The sequence below is a fragment of the Halyomorpha halys genome, unplaced genomic scaffold (assembly GCF_000696795.3).
Source record: "Halyomorpha halys isolate HHAL.00 unplaced genomic scaffold, Hhal_1.1 Scaffold1710.1, whole genome shotgun sequence".
In the NCBI taxonomy this organism is placed as follows: domain Eukaryota; kingdom Metazoa; phylum Arthropoda; class Insecta; order Hemiptera; family Pentatomidae; genus Halyomorpha; species Halyomorpha halys.
Genome location: NW_027109041.1, coordinates 31,901 through 52,520, shown reverse-complemented (window position 1 = coordinate 52,520; position 20,620 = coordinate 31,901). Strand labels below are relative to the sequence as shown.

Genomic DNA, 20,620 nt, shown 5'->3' with positions numbered 1-20,620 from the left:
AGATCTGATTTACTAAATGTATTATAATGTACAGTTGTAAATAGCAATAAATAAATATTTAAAAAAAAAAATTATATATTTTCGAAATAAAAGTTAATTGAGCAAAAATTAATACTTTAATTTTATTGTATAATCTAGCTATAGCAAATTAATTTAGCATAAGGGTACAAGAGTTGTATAAAAAGATACTAAAAGTTGGCTGACTGAGGGGATGGAATATTGAAGCTGTGGTAAAGCAGGTCAGAGCGCCCTGTATAAACTCAGTCATTAATTACGATATCCCGGCTTCACTCCCTTAATGGGCCTCGCTTACGTCTCCCGATTACACTGCTCTTCTATAAGCTATTATCAATAATTATATTTCATTTATTCAATATGTTTCCTATTACATCATCCAATTTCCGTTTAATACATTTTAACATGTTGGATTCAATTACGCTCCATGTTATTGATTATTTTTTTCAATATAGTTTACACCCTGAATGTGATCTAAAAACATAAAATATGCAATATAGTAAGTAAGATGTTTTCAACATCTTATGATCGTATGAACAAGAGAAGTACGAAAATAGGCTGACAAAAGAAATGGGGAATGATGAGTTCCGAAGATAATCGTTTAGTGACATGCTACAGGTAAAATGTGGTTCTAAACCTTACAAAATCGGCCCTGTAGTTTCAGAGGAACCCCAAGCATGGCATACATAGGACGAATTTCTTTAAATTCAATTTTTTGATTCTGCCTACCTTGAATATATTGATTTATAAAATTATCCTGGGCCACTATAAGCGACGAAGTGTAAGGGGACCGAACTTACCCCAACATAGGTCTACATATCATTTATGACCACACAGTGACCAAGGGAAGTTGGCGATAACTTTTGCAGCTTCAAAGGGACTTGTGGTACCGACCATCCTACTATATAATAAATAAAAACTACCGAGTTTATTATGTTTCCCCTCATAAAAATCCATCAAACGGATAGCACTCCAATGACGGATTCAGTAATAATAAATTGGACCATACGCCAATAAGCTGCCGTCATATTATTAGTAGGTTGAATGTGTAGTTCTATAAACCCACTAATGTTGATTTCAACCACTACTTCACAATTTCCAGGATCAGAGTAAGGTTCTTAAACATAAAAAAAACAATCTGGACCCCCACCCTCTGAAAATTTGAAATATGAAGTATGTCGAGGTTAGGTATTATTTCGCAAAAAGTATAAACCCGAGATAATGGATAGAATTCATTGAAAAGGATACACAGTCTAAAATGCAATAAGACAATAGAAGAGTTGTTGGTCGCTGTGAATGCCTGTTTAATGTGGAAACTAACCAGGCTAGACTAAATAGATAAAATTACATTTTCTCATTAAAATATATATGTATTATTAATATTAATAATTAATAATAATAATAATATGTATTATAAAATATTTCATTTTCAGATTATTTTATTTTCTAAATTAATAGTTACTGGTATGAAAGAATTTTAAGTTTTTAAATTCTTACAAAACAGATTATTGTTAAACTTATTGAACAGCTGTTAAATTAAAGTGACTCTAAATGCATTATACCTTAATGTGCCAATTTGAAACAAATATAAACGTCTTTGGTATAAGTAGCTAATGTCTTCTAACATGGTGTAAGCTTTATGATAGTATGATGACAGCATTTACTGCCGTTTGAGTACTGTTACATTGGTTCCAGTATGATACCTGACAGTATATGTTGCATTAGTGAAGCTTTGTTACGTTGTATCCGGTTTACATTAACATAATTTATATGACAGTTGCCGTCAAGATAACATTTACAGTTATGACAATACCATAATACAATCTTGTTAGATGACCAGTATCATTCGGGGCAGTGAAGTTACTGTTATTTAAGATTCTTTTATTTCACATACATTTGTATTTCTTTTATTCCTTTTACTTCTATTCTTTCTATAGAAACTGTTTTTTATTCTAGTGAAAATTGAAATAGTTAAAAAAGTGATTAATTTTTTTATCAAAACTTATATTTAAAAAATAAGGGAAAAAACTGAATTAAAGGTTTGACATATAAAAATCAAACGTAATTCAAATTTAAAGTTTTCTAATATACTTATTTCGATGAAATTTTTAATTTATAACTTTTTTATTATCTAGCTAATTGATTTATTTTAACTTTTACGAATCGTAAAATATTAGTGTCCCTTTATTTGTTTTCAGAAGTGCTTAGAATGAAAATAGAATGGATTTTCCAATAGGGCGCTTGCAAATCGATTTATTTTAACTTTCACGATTTCTAATAGATTAGGGTCCCCTTAAATGTTTTTGGAGATTCTAAGAATAAAAATTGAATCGCTTTTCCAATTACACACTTACCTATCGGTTTATTTTATTCTTTAGGGTTTCTAAAATATTAATGTCTCCTTATATGTTTTCAGAGTGCTGAGAATGAAAATATAATTAGTTTTATGACCGTGTATTGTCAATCGATTTATTTTGTTTTGGATTTTACAAGATTTAATGATAAGCTTTCTCAAATTTTTAAATTACTTATATTAAGTCGATACCCAAACGCGCTATCATAAAATTTATTCTATTTTCATTCTCAGCAGCTCCGAAAACGTATAGAGGAATCCTCCTAGAATTCTAGAAATCATATAAGTTAAAATAAGTCGTTAAAATAAGCAAGCGCGCTATCATGAAATCGATTTCATTTTAATTTTCAGCATCTTCGAAAACAAATAAGGGACCAGATTTGTTAAAAATCAGAAAATATGAAATAAACTGATACGGAAGCGCGCAAGTGGGTATTATTTTCATATTTTGAAGCTAATTTTTGATTTTCATTTTTCATTTTTTTTGTCTTAACTGATTGGAATTACATTATAATTAAAAATTATAGTTAACTTTGGCCCAGCTCTGATTGCATTGCTATCTGGTATATATGGAAGGCTTTTAATTTACCTATTACACCCACCAAATAGCAACCGTATCGTGCAAATGAGTGATGTGCCTTACAGTTGGAAATATCGACATGTGAGATAGCTTCGGTTTTTATATTTCATGATTTATTAGATAGCTGTCTAAGAAGAGAAAACACCGCCATCATAATCTGGTTTTAAAGTCGAAGAATATAAGTTTACGCCACTTCGGCATTTCTCATTCTCGTTTAATTATAATAATGCATAAATGAGAATAATTTTTGTAATTCAAAGATAAATAATCAAGTTTCTTTCTCAACTAATTTTATCTTTCACCATGAAATTATTACAGCATGAGTCGTGTAGGAATGGAAAGTGCATAACTAATGATATGGAGGTTACAATGAAGATGATCGATCATAAATCATTTAGTTCTCTTGGCCGACCTAGTATATGGTGATTTCGAAATTTCGGCATGGTAGACCACTGGTTTAAAAATATTTATTCCGTTTCAAAATACTGGTAAGAGCTCATATCTATGAAAGTAACTGCCACTTTCTAGCACTGTTAATATGTATATACAAAAAAAAAAATTCAAAATGTTTGTTTTTTTAACTAGTTAAAAAATGTTGTTCATTAGAATAATTTTGATTTCACTTTACCCATTAAGAAAATTAAATAATATTTCTTCATAATGTTTTACATAATAACATATACCATTGATTAAGTCTATTTAAGGAGGTTATTTCTCTGTGGTTAGAAAATTGTTTAATGTAATAAATCATTGGTACCTTATAAGATTAATTATTACCAAAGAAATTGCAAACATTGTGAATCAATGTCATCATCGTTTATAACTAAATATTAGTTACAGTATTAGTGACATTTTTTTCTTTTTCATACGCTACAAATCATCGATAAAATGTGATTTAATATCAACTTGTCAAACACATGTTTATTTGTTAAAAATAAAGAACATAACTATTGTGTTCCCATAAACTTTAAGCTGAATTTTACACTTTTAAGAAATGAGTTACCAACGATGGGCTTTAATGAATAGGCGTAACTCAGAAGACAAACAGCTGGCAGGTTTGCAGCGTTTGCTACAATCGAATGATGATGATGATGACCTTGATGATGATGAAATAATTCCAATGAATCGATCACGCCTCGTTCAGCTCGATTCTGTAGACAGTGAAGGTGAAGATGAACTCGAAGATCTTTACGAGGACGAAGAAGAGGTTGTTTCTGATGACAATGAAAACGAATTACTTTTACAATTACTTCTCCAAAAACACAAGCAATCACAGAATAGTTCTAAAAAGATGCTACGCGGATCAGTTTTTGGAAAAAGGAAACCGGTATATTTAGATCTCAGAGAAAAATTGAATGACATTCGGGAACAACAAGACCTGCTAGAGAATAGCTATAGCAGAAACAGAGGAATGGGTAGATATACCAATCCAAAAGGCAATAACAATGTACTTATGAAAAAAGGTAATAGATTTATTGAACAAAAAGGAGGCCAAAGAAGGTATATGGAACAGAAAGGTCAAAGAAATTTTAATGACCGTGAAAGAGGAGGTAACAACAGGTTTTTCGAAAAAAGAGGAAACAGGAGATTTTCAGACCAAAGGGGTCGTCAAAGAAGATTCAATGACCAGAGGGGACCGCAGCAAGGAGGTAGAAATAGATTTAATAACCAGGGAAGGAATAAGTGGTCGAACGCTGAAAAAGATAATACGAACGAAGAAGCTGACGAAAACGAAAAGGGAGATTATAGTGGTGAAACGAACAAGACAGCTGAAAATGAAGAACAATCAGAAAAAAAAAAGAATGAAGGCCAAGATATGGATTACGAAATGGAAACCCAACCATCGGAAATGGAAGCATTAATGGGTTTCAGTGGATTTCAAACTACAAAGCAGACTTAGCGTAGAGGGAACATACTTCTATCAAATATAGCTGTAATATTCTTATAAAGTCAACTATGATTTTTTCGTATAATAAAAAAACTAAATATAATATATAATAAAATATATATAAAATAAAATTTTATGAGCTAAGCATTCGAATATATAATTATGTTATTAAATAACTATTATTGATAATACAAAATTTAGGAATTCAGCATATTTGATAATACAAAAGTTAGGAAATTCATATTAGAAAAAACAAAACATGTCTTTTAAAATCAAATAGTTTAAATTGAAGGTCGTAAAAAGGTAGAGGCAATGTCTTTTTTTACTATTTACTTTCTCCCCCATTTCCTTGTGAGCACACCAATTAAAGCTGGATTATATTTTTATCAAATTAATAGTGTATACTTAAATTATTATATTATAAAATTATTAGCGTATACACGTTATTGTAATTGACCACATCTATAGAGGAAATCACTTTTTTGTTGTATAACAGAAAAAAAATTTATAATATTGTTATATACAACTTTATAGGTGGATGGATTAAATATTTTAATCCCAAAAAAATAATTAATTAATAATTCATCTTATTAGAGATTATACGAATTCTTAGTAAACAGAAACTAGATCCTTTTTTTTTTTTTTTTCCAACTAGTGATAAAGAAATCATCAGAATTTTCATACCTGCAAAGAGGAGCGATGCTGTCGGGTTAAATGGCTCCTTACAACTCTTTTCCTTTCTCGTGGCCTTCGCCAAGCCTGAGTGACGTCCTCACTTCAGTTTTACACCTCTAACCCTGACTAGGCCATACGTATCATACTAGATTATAATTCATACATAGTTTTAGCAACATTAACTAAAATAGCAAAATAATTAACTCCTTCTAGCCATGAATGAATACCTAAGCGGTCTGGGGGTAAAAGTGAGAAACTCTAATGGATTTGCGTTTCATTCATTTAATCTACACTAAAATCATTAAATAGTATTCAGATCGACCCACAATAATATAAGATTAGTTCCATATTAATGATCACAGTTCATTTAGCACCACCGGTAAGAATAACTTCAGGGGCTTATTGTTTCTCATTTCATTAAGGACTTAAATAGCACATCATTATGTGGGTCGATTTACGACCTTTTTTTCTTCCTACTAATTAATGTAGAAATGAAGTATTATGTAAGAAATAAACATTTACTATAAAAAGATCATATATGCATGAAACATAGGGGAACTCTTAGGAAATTCACCTCTGATTTCTGTGATAATTAAGATTAATTATGGCAAAAAAAAATACAATAAATCGTATCATAAGAATAACAAGATGTGAGAGAATTTACAATGTAGTACCAGCTCAAAAGGTATAAACGAGAAAGAAGGACCCAGAAGTGTATGTTAAAAAAAAGGTTATATTTTTAACTAGCTGTTCCCAGCGGGTTCCTTGTTAAGTTTAGATTATGCACACCTGCTTAATGTACACGATGGCATCAAAGAATAAATCTGATACGTATCTATATATCAATCGGCCTGTGGGAGGGGCGACAGTAGCAGTAGTGCTTCTAGGGGTAACCCCTCTTCTTTGTTACTCAACAGTTTGTTGATTTTTGTTAATTTATTGTGCTAAGATTCTAACCTCTACTTCTTCTTCTATCTCATTGTTATCTCAAGGCACGACAATGGAACAAAATCATGACAGGGAGGAATAGTGTAGAAGTGTCGATACAGGAACAACGAGAAAATGGGAACACGGAGGAAATAGCCATGGATAGGTCAGTGGTAAAGGCATGCTAAATTCAAAATAACCTAAAAGTTTTTTTTGCGAAGCAGAAAAATCTGGCTATTAACTTACAGTCACATTTTAATGGTCGAGTGTAAACCTTGACAAACATTGTCGGTACTTACGTGATATGATAAGACCGAGGAGTATCAAATGAAGATGGAAAGGATTCCTGATCCCAGAAGAGTGATAGTGAAAGAACAACTCCTTAATGAGGATGTTTACACCATGATCGCTTCTGGTATTACCGAAAAGACCATAGAAGAGATCAAGATACACCTGTTACTGACTGAGAATTCTTGAAGTCACATGGAATTCAATATTCCTGAGAATGAAAGAAGCAAAACTAGCAGGAGCTCTCCAAGATTTGAGTTAGGTTGTCCGTAGGAGGAAAAGCAGAAAAAGGAAATCACCTTCAGAGGATGAGTAGGCAGGGGGTCAAGCTGGGGAAGTGGACTGGTAAGGTGTTAGAGAAATACCAAATGTGTACTTGGCTAAGAACAAAACGTTTATTGACATAATGAAGAAGCCACCATTGAAGCATCCAACGAATTTAACAATAGGTAATCCTCCATGGGAAATTCTAAATAATCTCATTTCTCCATCTGAACTTCGTGTCACAACTAAGGTTATCCATGCGACGTCGGTCCTTGTAAAATATTAACCTCAGCCAGCAAGATAATCCCGTGGGAGAAGCTTAAAGAGGCTGGTGTTAGGACGAAACTGGCCATGAAAAGGAAGCCCCGGACTGAAGTCAAGGTTGTACCTCTCTCAGTCAGTACTGGAAAAAGTGATGTTGATGAGCCTAAGGGAACCATTAAGCTCTGCCTTAACACTTGAAGACAGGATAGATCATACAAAACTATTGTTTTCCTCTTGAGGTAGGAAAAATAACGAATAATTGGATATTAGAATTACACCCTAGGACATAATTCACCTTACTTAATTAAGGAAGCAATTATGGCTGGAGGGTAATGATCATAATCATTCAGCGACAATCAGGATGCCCCTCGTTGCTTAAAATGCTAAAGATACGAGTACACAAAGGTTACTTGGGAAGCAAATGTAGTCTGCAGTGATCGGGCATGACAAGAAAGATGTAACAGCTGCCCCAACTGTATGTGCCAATTAAGTAAGAGCAAACCCAACCCAAAAATTACGTAGTATAAGATGAGGAGCAGAGAGTTTTCTGAGCACATAACATGGAGCAAGGATATGATGAAAAGGACCCAATATGGATGGAATCACTATCCTAAAGCTCATCATGGTCGTTGGCATTTTTGTTGGATGAGCTGGGGCTCTGGCCAAACGCAACGGAGTCATGGATGTCCAAGAACTACACTGCCATGGGAACTTGGTCACGGGGTTTGGCCTCACATCAAGGTTTATAGACCTGTGCAATAGAGACAGGAGGCCCAGTGCTAGACCAAGTGGGGATGTTATTGTTGCCCACCAAAGAGCTGTTAAAAAATTTTCAGCCTTTTGTTAGCCAAACTACATGCAGTATAGCTTGTATTACCAACAGAGCATGTTAAAGCTGAATAAATAAATAATAAGGTCTAGACAACAAAACCCGGCCCAGAAGAACTAGTTCCTAGCGTGACACTGAGAGCACACAGCGTAGATGCCGGCAATCTCTCAGCAGTAGTTGGTCCATCCTATATGAGGTCCAAGACGATCAAATCAATTAAGCAAAGCATGCATTTCTTCTTCTGTTCAACGTTTCATACTGAAATGGAAAGCAGAACATCATTTGCTGGAACTTTAAGACTACAAAGTTTGTTTTGATCAGATAGCAATGAATCAATCTTAAATGTTTTAACGAAAGTTATGATACGGTGATATAATCAAAAGTAAGCCATTTTTTAATATTCAAAAAACCTTGGTGAAATGTTGGTTAAAACTTCTTTAAAGGGAGTGCTCCAGCTGTAAGTTATAAATCCTGAAGTTATAAAAATCAAAAATCTCAATTCGTTCGATTTGGAATAACTTTCCTCGTTCTCGAAATACCTTCGATAAATATAGCTAGATTATCTCTTTCTTCACGCCTTCTTCTATAGCAATTGGTAATATGGACTTGCTCTCGCTAAACCTTTGGATTCATAGGTTTTAGGCCTTGGATAAAATAGGCTTTGTTCATTATTAACTTTTAGAAAAGCAGCCAGTTCGTCCAATGAACTTGTAAATCCTTCTATTACATTATATATTTTAAATTCTTCACACACTCCTTTGAAATATAGGCCATGAGCTCGTTGTATTTTTCTAAAACATTTAATCCAATAATTTTGTAATTTAATCGAATTAACTATCCATTTAATATGCTCTAGATTACATTATTACTTTTATTATTACAATTATTACATGTAGCTGTTTTTCTGGAATAATGCTACATGAGACAGAAAAGTTTTGGTTTTATTTTGAAAAGGACGGGCTCCAAACATATTACAGTGGACAGTTTTTTTTTCTCTTCAGTGATCTCTCTGTAGACGATAGTCTTTGTGATAACAAAGGTGACAAGGACACAAATGCTTGTTAAACAAAGGGAGCTACAAACGTCAGAATATACACGCTCGTTTTGAATTTATTCCGTTGTTAAATCCCATTTAAGGTATTTTCATTAAAAAAAGAAACAAAATAAAGACGTAAATATCAGAAATATAGGTTGTTAAGGTGATAAAAATTCACATAACATTACCTATAAATTTAACCTTTCTTCTAGCCCTTTTAACAAAAACTTTTTAATCTAAAGGTTCATATATATGTATATATGGTTCAAAACAAATACATTCAATCAGCTGATTCCCTCAGTCAGCTGTCATCGAAATAACAGCGGACTCCTCCCCACTAGTTTGCGAACAATCCTCGTATACTAATAATATATAATATAATGAAATAGAAAACAAAAACAATAAAGAAAAACTATTTACAATGAAAAAAAAATATGTATCATTGTAAAAACTCACAAGCTCCCTTAAATAAACGCTTAATACATAATTTAAACCTAAGAATAAAATTTTTAAAAAATTTCATACAATAAATGAACAAGTTAGAATGAAAAAGATATATTTACAAAAATCAAAAACATAGTATGAAAGAGACAATATTTACAAAAATCTATAACAATCTTAAAACAATAAATAGAGTAATTAACTAATTTTTCTGTAATACAATCTAGTATGAAAACACTTCAGTTGTTATATTGTCATTGCCGGAAGTTTTAATTCTTCAATATGGACAGTTCTCCTCTTTTTGGGTTCTCTGATACTTTCTATTGTAACACTATTGTGTTTTCTGAGATACGCTCTGGAACTCCGTAGAATTGGAAACACAAACGGAGAGTTGCCAACACTGCTTCCGACGACTTGTCCTGTACCTGGTGCGCCATTGCCGCCTTACTGAAGAGATCAATTATGGTGATCCACTTAAATCCTCTCCAAGTGAACATGTCAATCTGTAGATCGTTGAGCGGTGCATTTGCAGTAGGTGTCTCCTCATGTCTCCCTTTTGGTGTGTGTCTGTCATACTTTGAGCGTAGACAAACCTCGCAGTTTCCTACAACTTTTGTGATCGTCTTCTTCATCCCCTATCAAAAGTACCTTCTCTTTAATGCTTGCAAGGTTTCCTAGATTCCGCGGTGATTTGTTTTGGCCAGTCACCTCTCTCTGGTGTTCGTCCTCCCCGAAGGTTTTCCAACATCAGCTTACATCGGGCGAATGTCCTGTCCATCCCTATGTGTTCATCATGCCATAGCCGCTTGATCTTCTCCCAAACGGTTTCATTCCCAATGTACAGGTTACATTTTTTTCCAGGCTTGGGAGCATCCTTCAACGTTTTATAGATCTGGTCATTTTTCACGCCTGGCTGCGACCAAATCGTCGTGATATTACTCCTCTCATACTTGTTACACACAACTTTGACTGATCCTGTGGTTCTCGTCTTCCATATAATCTGCCGTCTCTTGTCATCGATGATGTCCTCAGCTTCCTCTCAAATCAACTCCATAACCTTGGTCTTCCTTCATCAAAACTCTCGTTAGACTAAGATTCCCCCCTATCATCTTTCTCCGCCACATTCTGTTCCTCTTCCTCTCTGAATGGATGCTATTCTTGTAGAAACTGTCTCACTTCTGATTGTCCCCCGTTGTCTTCTTCCAAGGCGTTCAAAGTTATGGCTCGAGATAACTAATCAGCTACCACATTTTTTTTGCATGTATTATACGTGATTTCCATATTGTACTGACCCAATAACTTCTTCCAACGTGTAATCCTGGCCGAAGACTCCTTCAACTTTCCCACCCATTGCAGGGGCCTATGGTCAGTGAGTACTTTAGACTTTCTCCCGAACAAATAGGACCTAAAGGGCCTAGTGGTCAACAGCCCACACTATTCCTAAGAGCTTTCTTTCCAGCGCACTGTATCTGGTCTCCGTCTCTGTCAGGCGCCTACTGGCATACGCCACTGGGCGATCTCCTCCTACACCCTCCTGAGAAAAAACCGCTCCCTGTGCGTACTCACTTGCATCTGTAGTGATAGTAAATTGTCGAGTGAAGTCCGGGAACGCAAGAACCGGCTCTTGTTGCAGCTTCTCCTTGCACCGCCTAATATTGTCTTCTACCATCGGAGTGATGATCATCTTCATGTCTTTCTTCAGGAGGTTGTTGAGTGGGACGAGGTACTCAGCCATTTCCGGCACAAATCTCTTTTAATAATTCAAAGTTCCATCAATCTCCGAACTGCTTTCACCAGGGACCTCACTCTTGCTATCTCTTTTATAGGCAGACCGCCGCTCTTCTCCTTCACATTATAATTCAGCAGTGTGCGGTCGCCCCTCTGCCGACATCCCCTTCAGATGTCACGCATCTTCATCTCTCCAGTTCCTCGCCTCCATCTACCTCTGTTCCCTTGTTTCCATCCTCCTGTTTTCACTCTGTCCCCTTGAATTACTTGAATTGGCTCTTCAGCTTCTTCTTCGGTCTCCGACGTTCCCGATGCTTCCATGGATTTACCTGAAGATCTACTCAATCTACGATGGCTTCTCCGTATCTGTTGGGTGTTGATCTCCATTGGTTCGCCCCGGCCCACATCTCTTCTTCGATAGACATATGGGCACTGTTTGACTATGTGTCCCTTATTTCCGCATTCGAAGTCTCTCGTGCACGGGCAATGAGCCACTAAATGCCCAATCTTTCCACAACCGCGACACTTGCAGTCCTCCCGCCGACTATTATTTTTGGGTTTAGCTAGGCATCTCCTATTTTCTTGGTTGCTAGCTCTCTCTCTTCTACACTCTCCGTTCTCTCTCCTCCTCCTTTGGAGTTGGGTATCTTTCTGGGCCGTTGGTTTTCTAATCGGCCGGGTCCATTTTGGCTCTTCTACTTCCATTCGGGCCTCCACCTCTCTAGCGCTTGTTTCTATGAAATATTGAGCAATTTCCACAAATGAGCGCTCTCTCGGAAATCTTTTCTTCTTCCCTAGCTCCTTTGCCATCAGTATCTCTAGTACCAGGGTTAAGAATTGCATCCAACCCTGTATCTGAATTGTTTCCATCATTTCGCTGAGTTTATCTTGTATTCTGTTAAAGCGTGTTAGGAGTTCCGCAGCATATTGGTACTATACTGTTTGTTTTTTTTCCGTCTCCCTGATCATCAAAATATCTCATCTTCTGGGGGCCACTGTTCTCCTCCGAACGCCTTCTTTAGTCTTTCCTTGATAACTCTCCAAGAGGTCCGCTTGAATCAGGTTGAGGATGCTTCACTTTCCAGACGATCGCTGCTTGAGTAGATTTTCGATAAACTTCGCTTCGATTCGGCTTATTAGTCAGTCACCCCCTTTTATGAAGTGGTTCGGTTCTCCTATTTCCCCGGTGAACCGTTCGAGGTCAGAAACAGCATTCCTCAAGTCCTGGGCAGTTGTTGTGCGAACTTTTACCCACTCAAGTGTTGTAGCGTGGGCTGCCGCTAGAGAAAATTCCGGTAGTGGGGCAACCTCCATGGTTCTGGACCCCATTTTGATTCAAAGCTTCAAGATTAAAAATCGCTTGTCTAACGATCCGTGTCCGGTAGTAACCATTATTTACGAAAAAAAATTGAAGATGATGAAACAATAAAAAAAAAAAATTCTTAAAAAGAAAAAAGTAATCCGGTATCTAAAGTTCCCGGATTTCGGCACCACTTAAGTATCAGTGAAAGCAAAATGTTAAAAAAAAAAGAAGGAATGAGATATAATACGCTTGGACTGCTGTAAAATACTGGCTTTATTGGGTTTGGTCCATCACTTTATATACATTCAATCAGCTGATCCCTTCAGTCAGATATCGAAATAATAGCTGACTCAGACCGTAACTTATATATATAGCGCTATAATAAATAATACGCTATGTTAAATAAAAAATAAACTGATAAAGTTAATTATTCAAATTCATTAATTAATTAAACCACGCAGAGAACAAATATCGATCTGTTGGCAATTCTAAAACAATACAAACTGAAAAGAAACGTATGGATGTAGCACAAGACCCCTAGGATTTGTTCCCAAAAAGGCCGCAAATACCGGCAAACTGTCACCAGTCAATCCAAATTACAAATTCGCATGCCTATGCATACGTGAATTTGCCATAATTTGTCAAACGTGTAGAGGCTTCGTTTGGTATAGCACTAATCTCCAACTAATTGAGTTCTTCGCAATATGGCTTGTACACAATTACGTTGGGCTTTCCTGCTTATGATATAATAAACTCATGATAGTTCTAATGAACGAATTGTGAAATATATATTAATCTTATTTCATAGTAAGTGTGAGAAGTCCCCAATAATTCAATATTTTCACTTATTACCATGTGTTAAAACTTTTCCGATGTTATCTTAAATTCTATATTGTAATCATCCTACATTTTAACCATTTAATTGTATTTTAAAAAATATCTTAAATTTAATGATAAAGTAAACCTTAAAGTACTTGTAGATAAACTAATTATTACTGTATCGAAATAAAGAAGTGCAGAAGAGAAGACGATAAGTACGACTAAAACATCGATTTTCTCGCTCGAACTCAAGGCTCTTACATAATTCTTAACCCCCCCTCCCCTCTCGCTCCCTCACCAACTCAGCTTTCTCATTATCTGCCCTCTCTGGAGAGCTCTCTCGCTTCCAGTCTTCCGACTACAACATTTATTCCTACCATATTTGATCCAAATTCTTGCAGATTGTGTAATTCCCTTTCTCCATTATGTATTAGAGCCGGAATTAACTTCTGGAAACTATTAGTCCCCATAAAATAGAAAGATATTTTTATAACACGATTCTACTTAAACCCAATAAAGATGTTTTTCTCTTCTTTAGTTTCTCACTCGTACTGGAAACAATGAGATTGTTTTTATATACAAATCATTGATACATCTACAAACTCCTTATTAACAATCGCCATAAGTTTAGACAAATTACTCATGAAATTTTCCCTTCACGAATGAATGCCCAACTCATAAACTTCCGTTTTCTAGCTTCTTCATCGTTTTATTCTTTTTGTGTACAAATTTTCTGTCTCATCTTGGTGTCGAGTCCAACCCAATAATAAAGTCTTTCTATTTAAACTAATTCTGTGTTCTATTGAACCTGTGTCGAGTAAAGATATACGACTTAATGTGCAGTTTCAACGAGAGCTCACCTGTTTCTGGAATAGACAATGAATTATAGTATACGTCCCGAGTTTACTTTACCGAGTTCATTTGCTTGAATGATTCAATTATTTTCTTTAAAACAAAGTAATTATAATTATTCATTGTTTAATTATAAATACATAAACAAATACATTATCACAAAATTTCATGATCATAATTTTTTTTATTGTAATTTTTAAACCTTATCATATTCTAAAACCCTCTTTCCTGCATAGCGGTGTGAACTTTTGTCTGTTTTTAGCTGTTTTGTCTTCTCTCATACAGTTTAGGTTCTTCTACGGAGGCTTCCTGATCGGACGTTCTAATCCCTGCTAATTCTAGACCTACCTCTCGGATTTGTCCCCTCTACTTTGGCCTCATAAGCCTTTCTAGTTTGATTACTCCAGAGTTCTGTGTATGACGTTCACCCAGAAACTGCCCTCCTCAGGTCCTTCATCATTACAAGGTAATAATGATAATGATGATGATAAAGAACAAATCAAGTTCTTTATATTTCGTTGTCCAGGGATACAATGGTTATATGAATAGTGGTACAATTTTGATCTTATTCACCTTAATTTTGGTATCTTTCAAGATCCAATTATCCAACAAGTTTTTGGGCAACTGAATCATTTTAGCCTGGACTCGTGTTTATGAGCCCAAAGGTACATGCATTATTCAATCTATTCAAGCTTATCCTGGGAACTCCCATTATTCATCTGGATTTTTGCCAATCTACGTTATTTATTTTTTCTCAGCAATTATTTTCATGCTAACAGACAGCAATTCCTGTCGGAATTTTTCCGATTCGGAAAGCAGTTTCTGTCATTGTTTGCTAATACCTTCATATTATCGGCTATACAAAGGAGACTATAATTAATGGGTTTTAATTTCGAATATCCCAGGAGAAAATTTTTGAGCTTTTCCTTCATTCTATTTAACACCATATTCAGCATAAAAATAAACCTTAAGGGCGGAATGAAAAGATACGGTAGCCTGACGGGTCCCTAATTTTGTCCAAATTCTTTGGAGAGGCTATTTCCAGTTTTAACTTTGTTTCTCTGAAATATGTTATAAAGATCTTTTATTAGAGATTTATAAAGCCTATCAACTGCTAGTATAAGGTATATCAATATTGCAATCTTCCAAGGCACTGATTATTTAATATTTTAATTTCTAATGAAATGCCTTTTCAAGTCCAATGCAACATGTTGACAGGTCTCCAACACTGCTTTAAAGCGAGAATGAAGCTTTGGGTACTTATTTGGACCCTGGACCAATATTGTTGGTCTGTTTGGGTTGGTTTATTTGATTCTGCATTCTCCACTCAAGAATTTTGGAATACAGTATCCTAGATGTACTGAGAAATACTTCAGTGTGTTTTCATTCTCTATTGTCCCCTTTTTTGAAAACAAGAATAATTCTAGCAATGACCAACTCTTTTGAGATTTTGTGTCGCTTTCAAACTATATTTTTTTATATTACATTTCACTTTCCTTATTTTCCCACATGCTTTATCATTTCTGGCGTGATATCATCGTATTCTGCAGACTTACCACTATTACACCTTGTAGTTACTCTTGGAAGTATCCATATCAGGAGACTGCCGCTCCACCTGACCCCAGAACAAGGGACTGATAGCAAACTTCTCTAAAATATTTATAGTACGAGAAGGAAAAGGAATACAGCCAGACTTTGTTTTTTTTTTTAATTTAATAAGTAGAAATTCTTAATTTTTTTTTTCCATCGAGTCAGATTGATAAGAAAAAAATAATTTCTTAAGCCCACAGTTTATACGTTAATAACTAATTTCAATTTTTTTTTTTAAATAAATAAAAAATTTGTAAAGAGTTTTTATTGGTAATTAAATTGCTGATTTGAAAAATTTGAGTCTTGTGTTTTTCAAAGAATAGGTCAAAGAAAAATTGAAGAACTCCCTCTAAACAGATTTTAAAATTTTATAAAACTATTCAGAGATTATAATAAAAAAAAAAAAGTCTTAGTTTCGAGTAAATTAATATGTTTTACGTTATTGTGAAAGAGTTAAGAAGTGATTAATTGATATCTTTATTGGCAGCTCTATTGAGATTAGGTCGGAAAAAAGCAAAGAATGCATATAAGTGTAATAAATAGCGAATGTTGTGTAAATAACGTTGTGTAAATAACGTACACCATGAATGTAGAAAGAGAACATTTGAAACAAAACAATTATTTCTTTGATTAAATTATTAGAATATCCAATTTTTTTTTTCTAAAAAATTGTGATAACTTTTTTATGACTAACAATAAATACGATACTTAAGAACGGTTTAGAGCCTTATATATAACAGAAGATGAACAAGCCAATTTGGACCGAAGAGATATAATCTTAATATAAGCTTTTAAGGATTTTTCTTTATTTCACACTATTTTACTTCCTATAATAGCAAGAACATAAAATTTAAAAACTGATGCATGGGTTGAAACAGCAGAATATCCTATGCCATCAAAAGTGCCGCAAGCAATAACCATTTTAACAAAATTTTACAAAAAATAAAAATAAATTAAAAATGCAAATATAAATTCCAGCGTTTACTTTTTTTCTCTGTGGTTTATTCTTTTCCTACACATACAAACCGCTTTAAGGATAATTGTGTAGATATTTGTATTTATTTTTTTTTAGCTCAAGGGTGCTGTGAAATGTTTTAACACAAGGGTACCACGAGTCTTTTTTCAGCCCAAGGAGGGTGCCATGGAGAAAAAATTTTGGAAACTGATGCTTTAAGCGGAAAAGATGGAACTAAACTTGGAAATAGACGTTATTTACTTCTATAAGGAATTTCGGTAGTCTCTCATACAGCATTAACCCAGTGACGGGCGCGCGTATCATTTTGATACATGTGAAATAGTTTTCGGCAGATTTTAAAGGCACATGATCGGTGAGTGGGACTCCTCTCCTATCTATCTTCTTGACTTTTAACCATCAACCTTCCAGTGATGTTCCCAATTCGGGCAGGTGTTTTTTTTCTCTGTAGACACTTGTTTGTATCCCATTGATAAACGCGCTCGTTGGTGTGATTTTTCGTTTGTTCAAAATTAAAACTTCTTTTCCACCCAGCTTTGTACTTTTTATTGGTAAGTAACTTATTCTCGAGTATGTCCGAATTTAATTAATGGAATAGGAATAACCCAATGAATATTAGATAACGACAAGGAAAACACAATATTTGGATGCATCTTCCTGGTACCGTCGGAAGTCTGGTGTATTAGATACATAATTATCTTATTGATAATGATATCGTCAATAAAACTGTGGTGTGTATTAAAAAATGCATGTCTTTAATCCCGGCAAATTTTTCGAAGCAATAGGTGCCAAATTTATCAAGTACCGATCATGTAGAAATTAAAACTTTTATCGGTTTGTTTGTTTGTTTATTGTTGCTTAAAGGCATAAAACCCTCTGGTCATCAACGACTATGGCATGCTAAAAGTTTTGTAAAAATTAATAATAAATAAAATTAAAATAATAAATAAAAATCGAAGAGGAGCTAAGATTTAGAAAGAAGGCGATTTGCTTTTAAAAATTGAAACACTAATGTAATTTTAGCTTCCTCGTCTGTGAAAGCTTCTGATAAATTTGGGGTCAGTCCTATCCTGTTTATTATTGGCAAATAGTGAGCACATTCTTTAAAGATATGTCTAATCGTGAGAATGGACTGACAATATTTGCGTTGGAGGTGCAACTTCTATTGGTCTATTATATCTGAAAGAAGCCTTCAAAGCAAATCACATGAATCGTGATAAATTTTGCCCGTTAGTTTACCGATTTAAAATTATTGTAAATGTTAAAATTCATTTCTCTTTAGATTCCTAAGATTTGATGTCATCAATACACGCCCAGATCGGGTGATATGTAATTATATTGCCCGGATCAGACAAATTTTTGAGATGTTCGTTGTGAATTTTTATAATTGTTATTTTTTATTTAACTTAGTTTCTATTTCTTTGGGCTAACTAATTACTCTAACCATTTTCATCAATATTTTCTTATGTATTATCAATATGTTTTTAAAATGTTTCTTAGAAAATGATTTTGTGTATTTTATCTTCTTTTAATATTTTATATAATAATAATTTTTTGCAATAAAGAAAACTCTTTTTTGTTGAATTAAGAGTTTGTCATCAACACCCCTAACACATGGAATTTGTTGTTAATCATTAAACTAAAAACAAATTGTGATTTTCTAACGGATGTATCATTTTGATGGTATGACTTTTGGAAGTGCACCTGTCGTAAGGTTAATGTCGTCTACTTACCATCATGTAGGTACAGCCTTAAGTTCTAGATATAGCAGCAAAAAATATGGAGCTCTTTTGCTAAACTAAAAATAATTAAATGTTACTCTAGCTCAATGATTTCAAGATCGATTTGTGGGTTTTCCTTTACCTACCGTTTTCAATCAAACCGAATCAGATAAGCAATTTGACTTTGTTCAAGCTCATTCGTATTTTTTACAAAAAAAAGAAAAAAATCTAGGAAAAATTCATTTAACTTAGTACTTATACATTTATTATACTTAATATGTCCTATTGGGTTATGCTATACCAGAAGTTAAATAGTGTGCAAAACTTGAAATTCGTGTAATCAATTTTAATCATATCCTACAGATGTTTATGTTGCCTGCATAAATTTATGAAATCAAAGGATTTTATAAAATAGCTGTAAATTTTTCGTTCTTTCATTTTCATTTTCTTCAATCATAGTATTTATATCGACTGTATAAACAGTATAATACCTTCATTGGATGAATGTTATCTTAGTATGCAGTGAATAGAATGCATAAATCGAATATCATACTGTTATATTTGAAGAAAATTTGAAAGCAAAGGGTCCAGAAAAATATGTTTTTAATTTGAGTCCATAAATGCCTAGTTTCTTCGCTAGTAAATAAAGTGACTGATAGAGAAGTGGATCTACTGCTAATAAATACAAGAATCAAACACAGTCAACTAGGGAGTAGAAAGAAATCTCAGGGATATTTTTAAATTCTCTCTAATTTTTTAAAACAGCATATGGAATTATTATTGTTTAATGATTTCGCCAATAGGATGAAAATTATGCATTTTTAACTAGTTGAAACGAAATTAAATTCCTAACAGAGTTCATCGTTTGAAAGCAATCGGTCTTAGGCGAAATTCTGTCAACTGAGGACCAGAAAGGAACCCCAGTTTAAAGTTCTGAAAATTTCTTTTCTCATTTCGGTTCTTTGAAAGTTATTTAGCTCATTTATGTTTTATAGGGTGCTAATGAGGAATTTCAACTTTTTTATCTCCATTATTTTTTTTATTTAAAAATATAATTTTTTATTCTTTCAACAATATAAAAATAATATTTTCCCAATCTTAGCTTAAACTTGAAAAACAAGCTTTAATTCAGATATGAATCAGATTTTTATATTACACAATTATTTAATATTTATATTTATATTTATTAATAATTCTTATTCGTTATTATTTGATATCATTATCATTATTTAATTACTACAATAATTACAATCATAAATTATTCAACCATCATAAACTATTTAATATCTTGTTTAATAATTGTTAATCAACAACAATTTTTTTGTTAGTTTCAAGTCTATAATAATACTAGTCGGAATGATAACAGTCCCTAGTTTTTTGCCCTCAAATTCAAACAATAACGACAAGTTTTAATTAAATAAATTTTAAAATTCATTTTATAATAAATTAATGTAGTGTAAACTACCTACAATTTTTATTCTAATGACATTTTTGTTTATCCGTTTCGTTTTGTGTTGCATATGAATAAAAATTACAACAACGAACAAACATTTGAGTCCAATCAAACGGGGATAACTAATATTTATCCGTAGAAATATTTAGAAAGTCCAGAAATTACTTATTTATGTTTTTTAGGTCCTGATTACGGATTTCAAATTTTTTTTAACACAATTTTTTTCTGTTGAGACCACTTAAGACCACCAAAGTCTCCATTCGGGTAGACTACATTCCGTTTCAAAATTGTATTTGCACTCAATTAAATACGAAAACGGTTGAAAGGAATCCTCAACAAAATTCTAGGTATTTGGCTTATTTAAAGTGGTGTTTAATGATAAATGGAACAACACATGGTTTTAAAGAGAATTGTTAAAAATAGTCACATATATATAATGACTAGGAATAATATATATATTACATATTTTTCAGAACATTTCCAAAACTTTCTACCAAAATTTTTTCTATGTCCTTATTTGACTGAAACCCAATATGACAAGAAACGCTACAGAGAGAAAAATGCTGGGAATCTACTCTTACCTAATTTCGTAAATGCTGATATTGCAAAAACAAGCTTGTA

General features: G+C 33.5%; 1 protein-coding gene across 1 annotated transcript; it reads left to right on the top strand.

The window, feature by feature from the left end:
- The first annotated feature begins 3,942 nt into the window (after window positions 1–3,942).
- LOC136795731 (uncharacterized protein DDB_G0283697-like) lies at window positions 3,943–4,848 on the top strand. The gene has a single exon (XM_067047255.1). The coding sequence runs from the start codon at window positions 3,943–3,945 to the stop codon at window positions 4,846–4,848; it is 906 nt and encodes a 301-aa protein (XP_066903356.1).
- The last annotated feature ends 15,772 nt before the right edge of the window (window positions 4,849–20,620 follow it).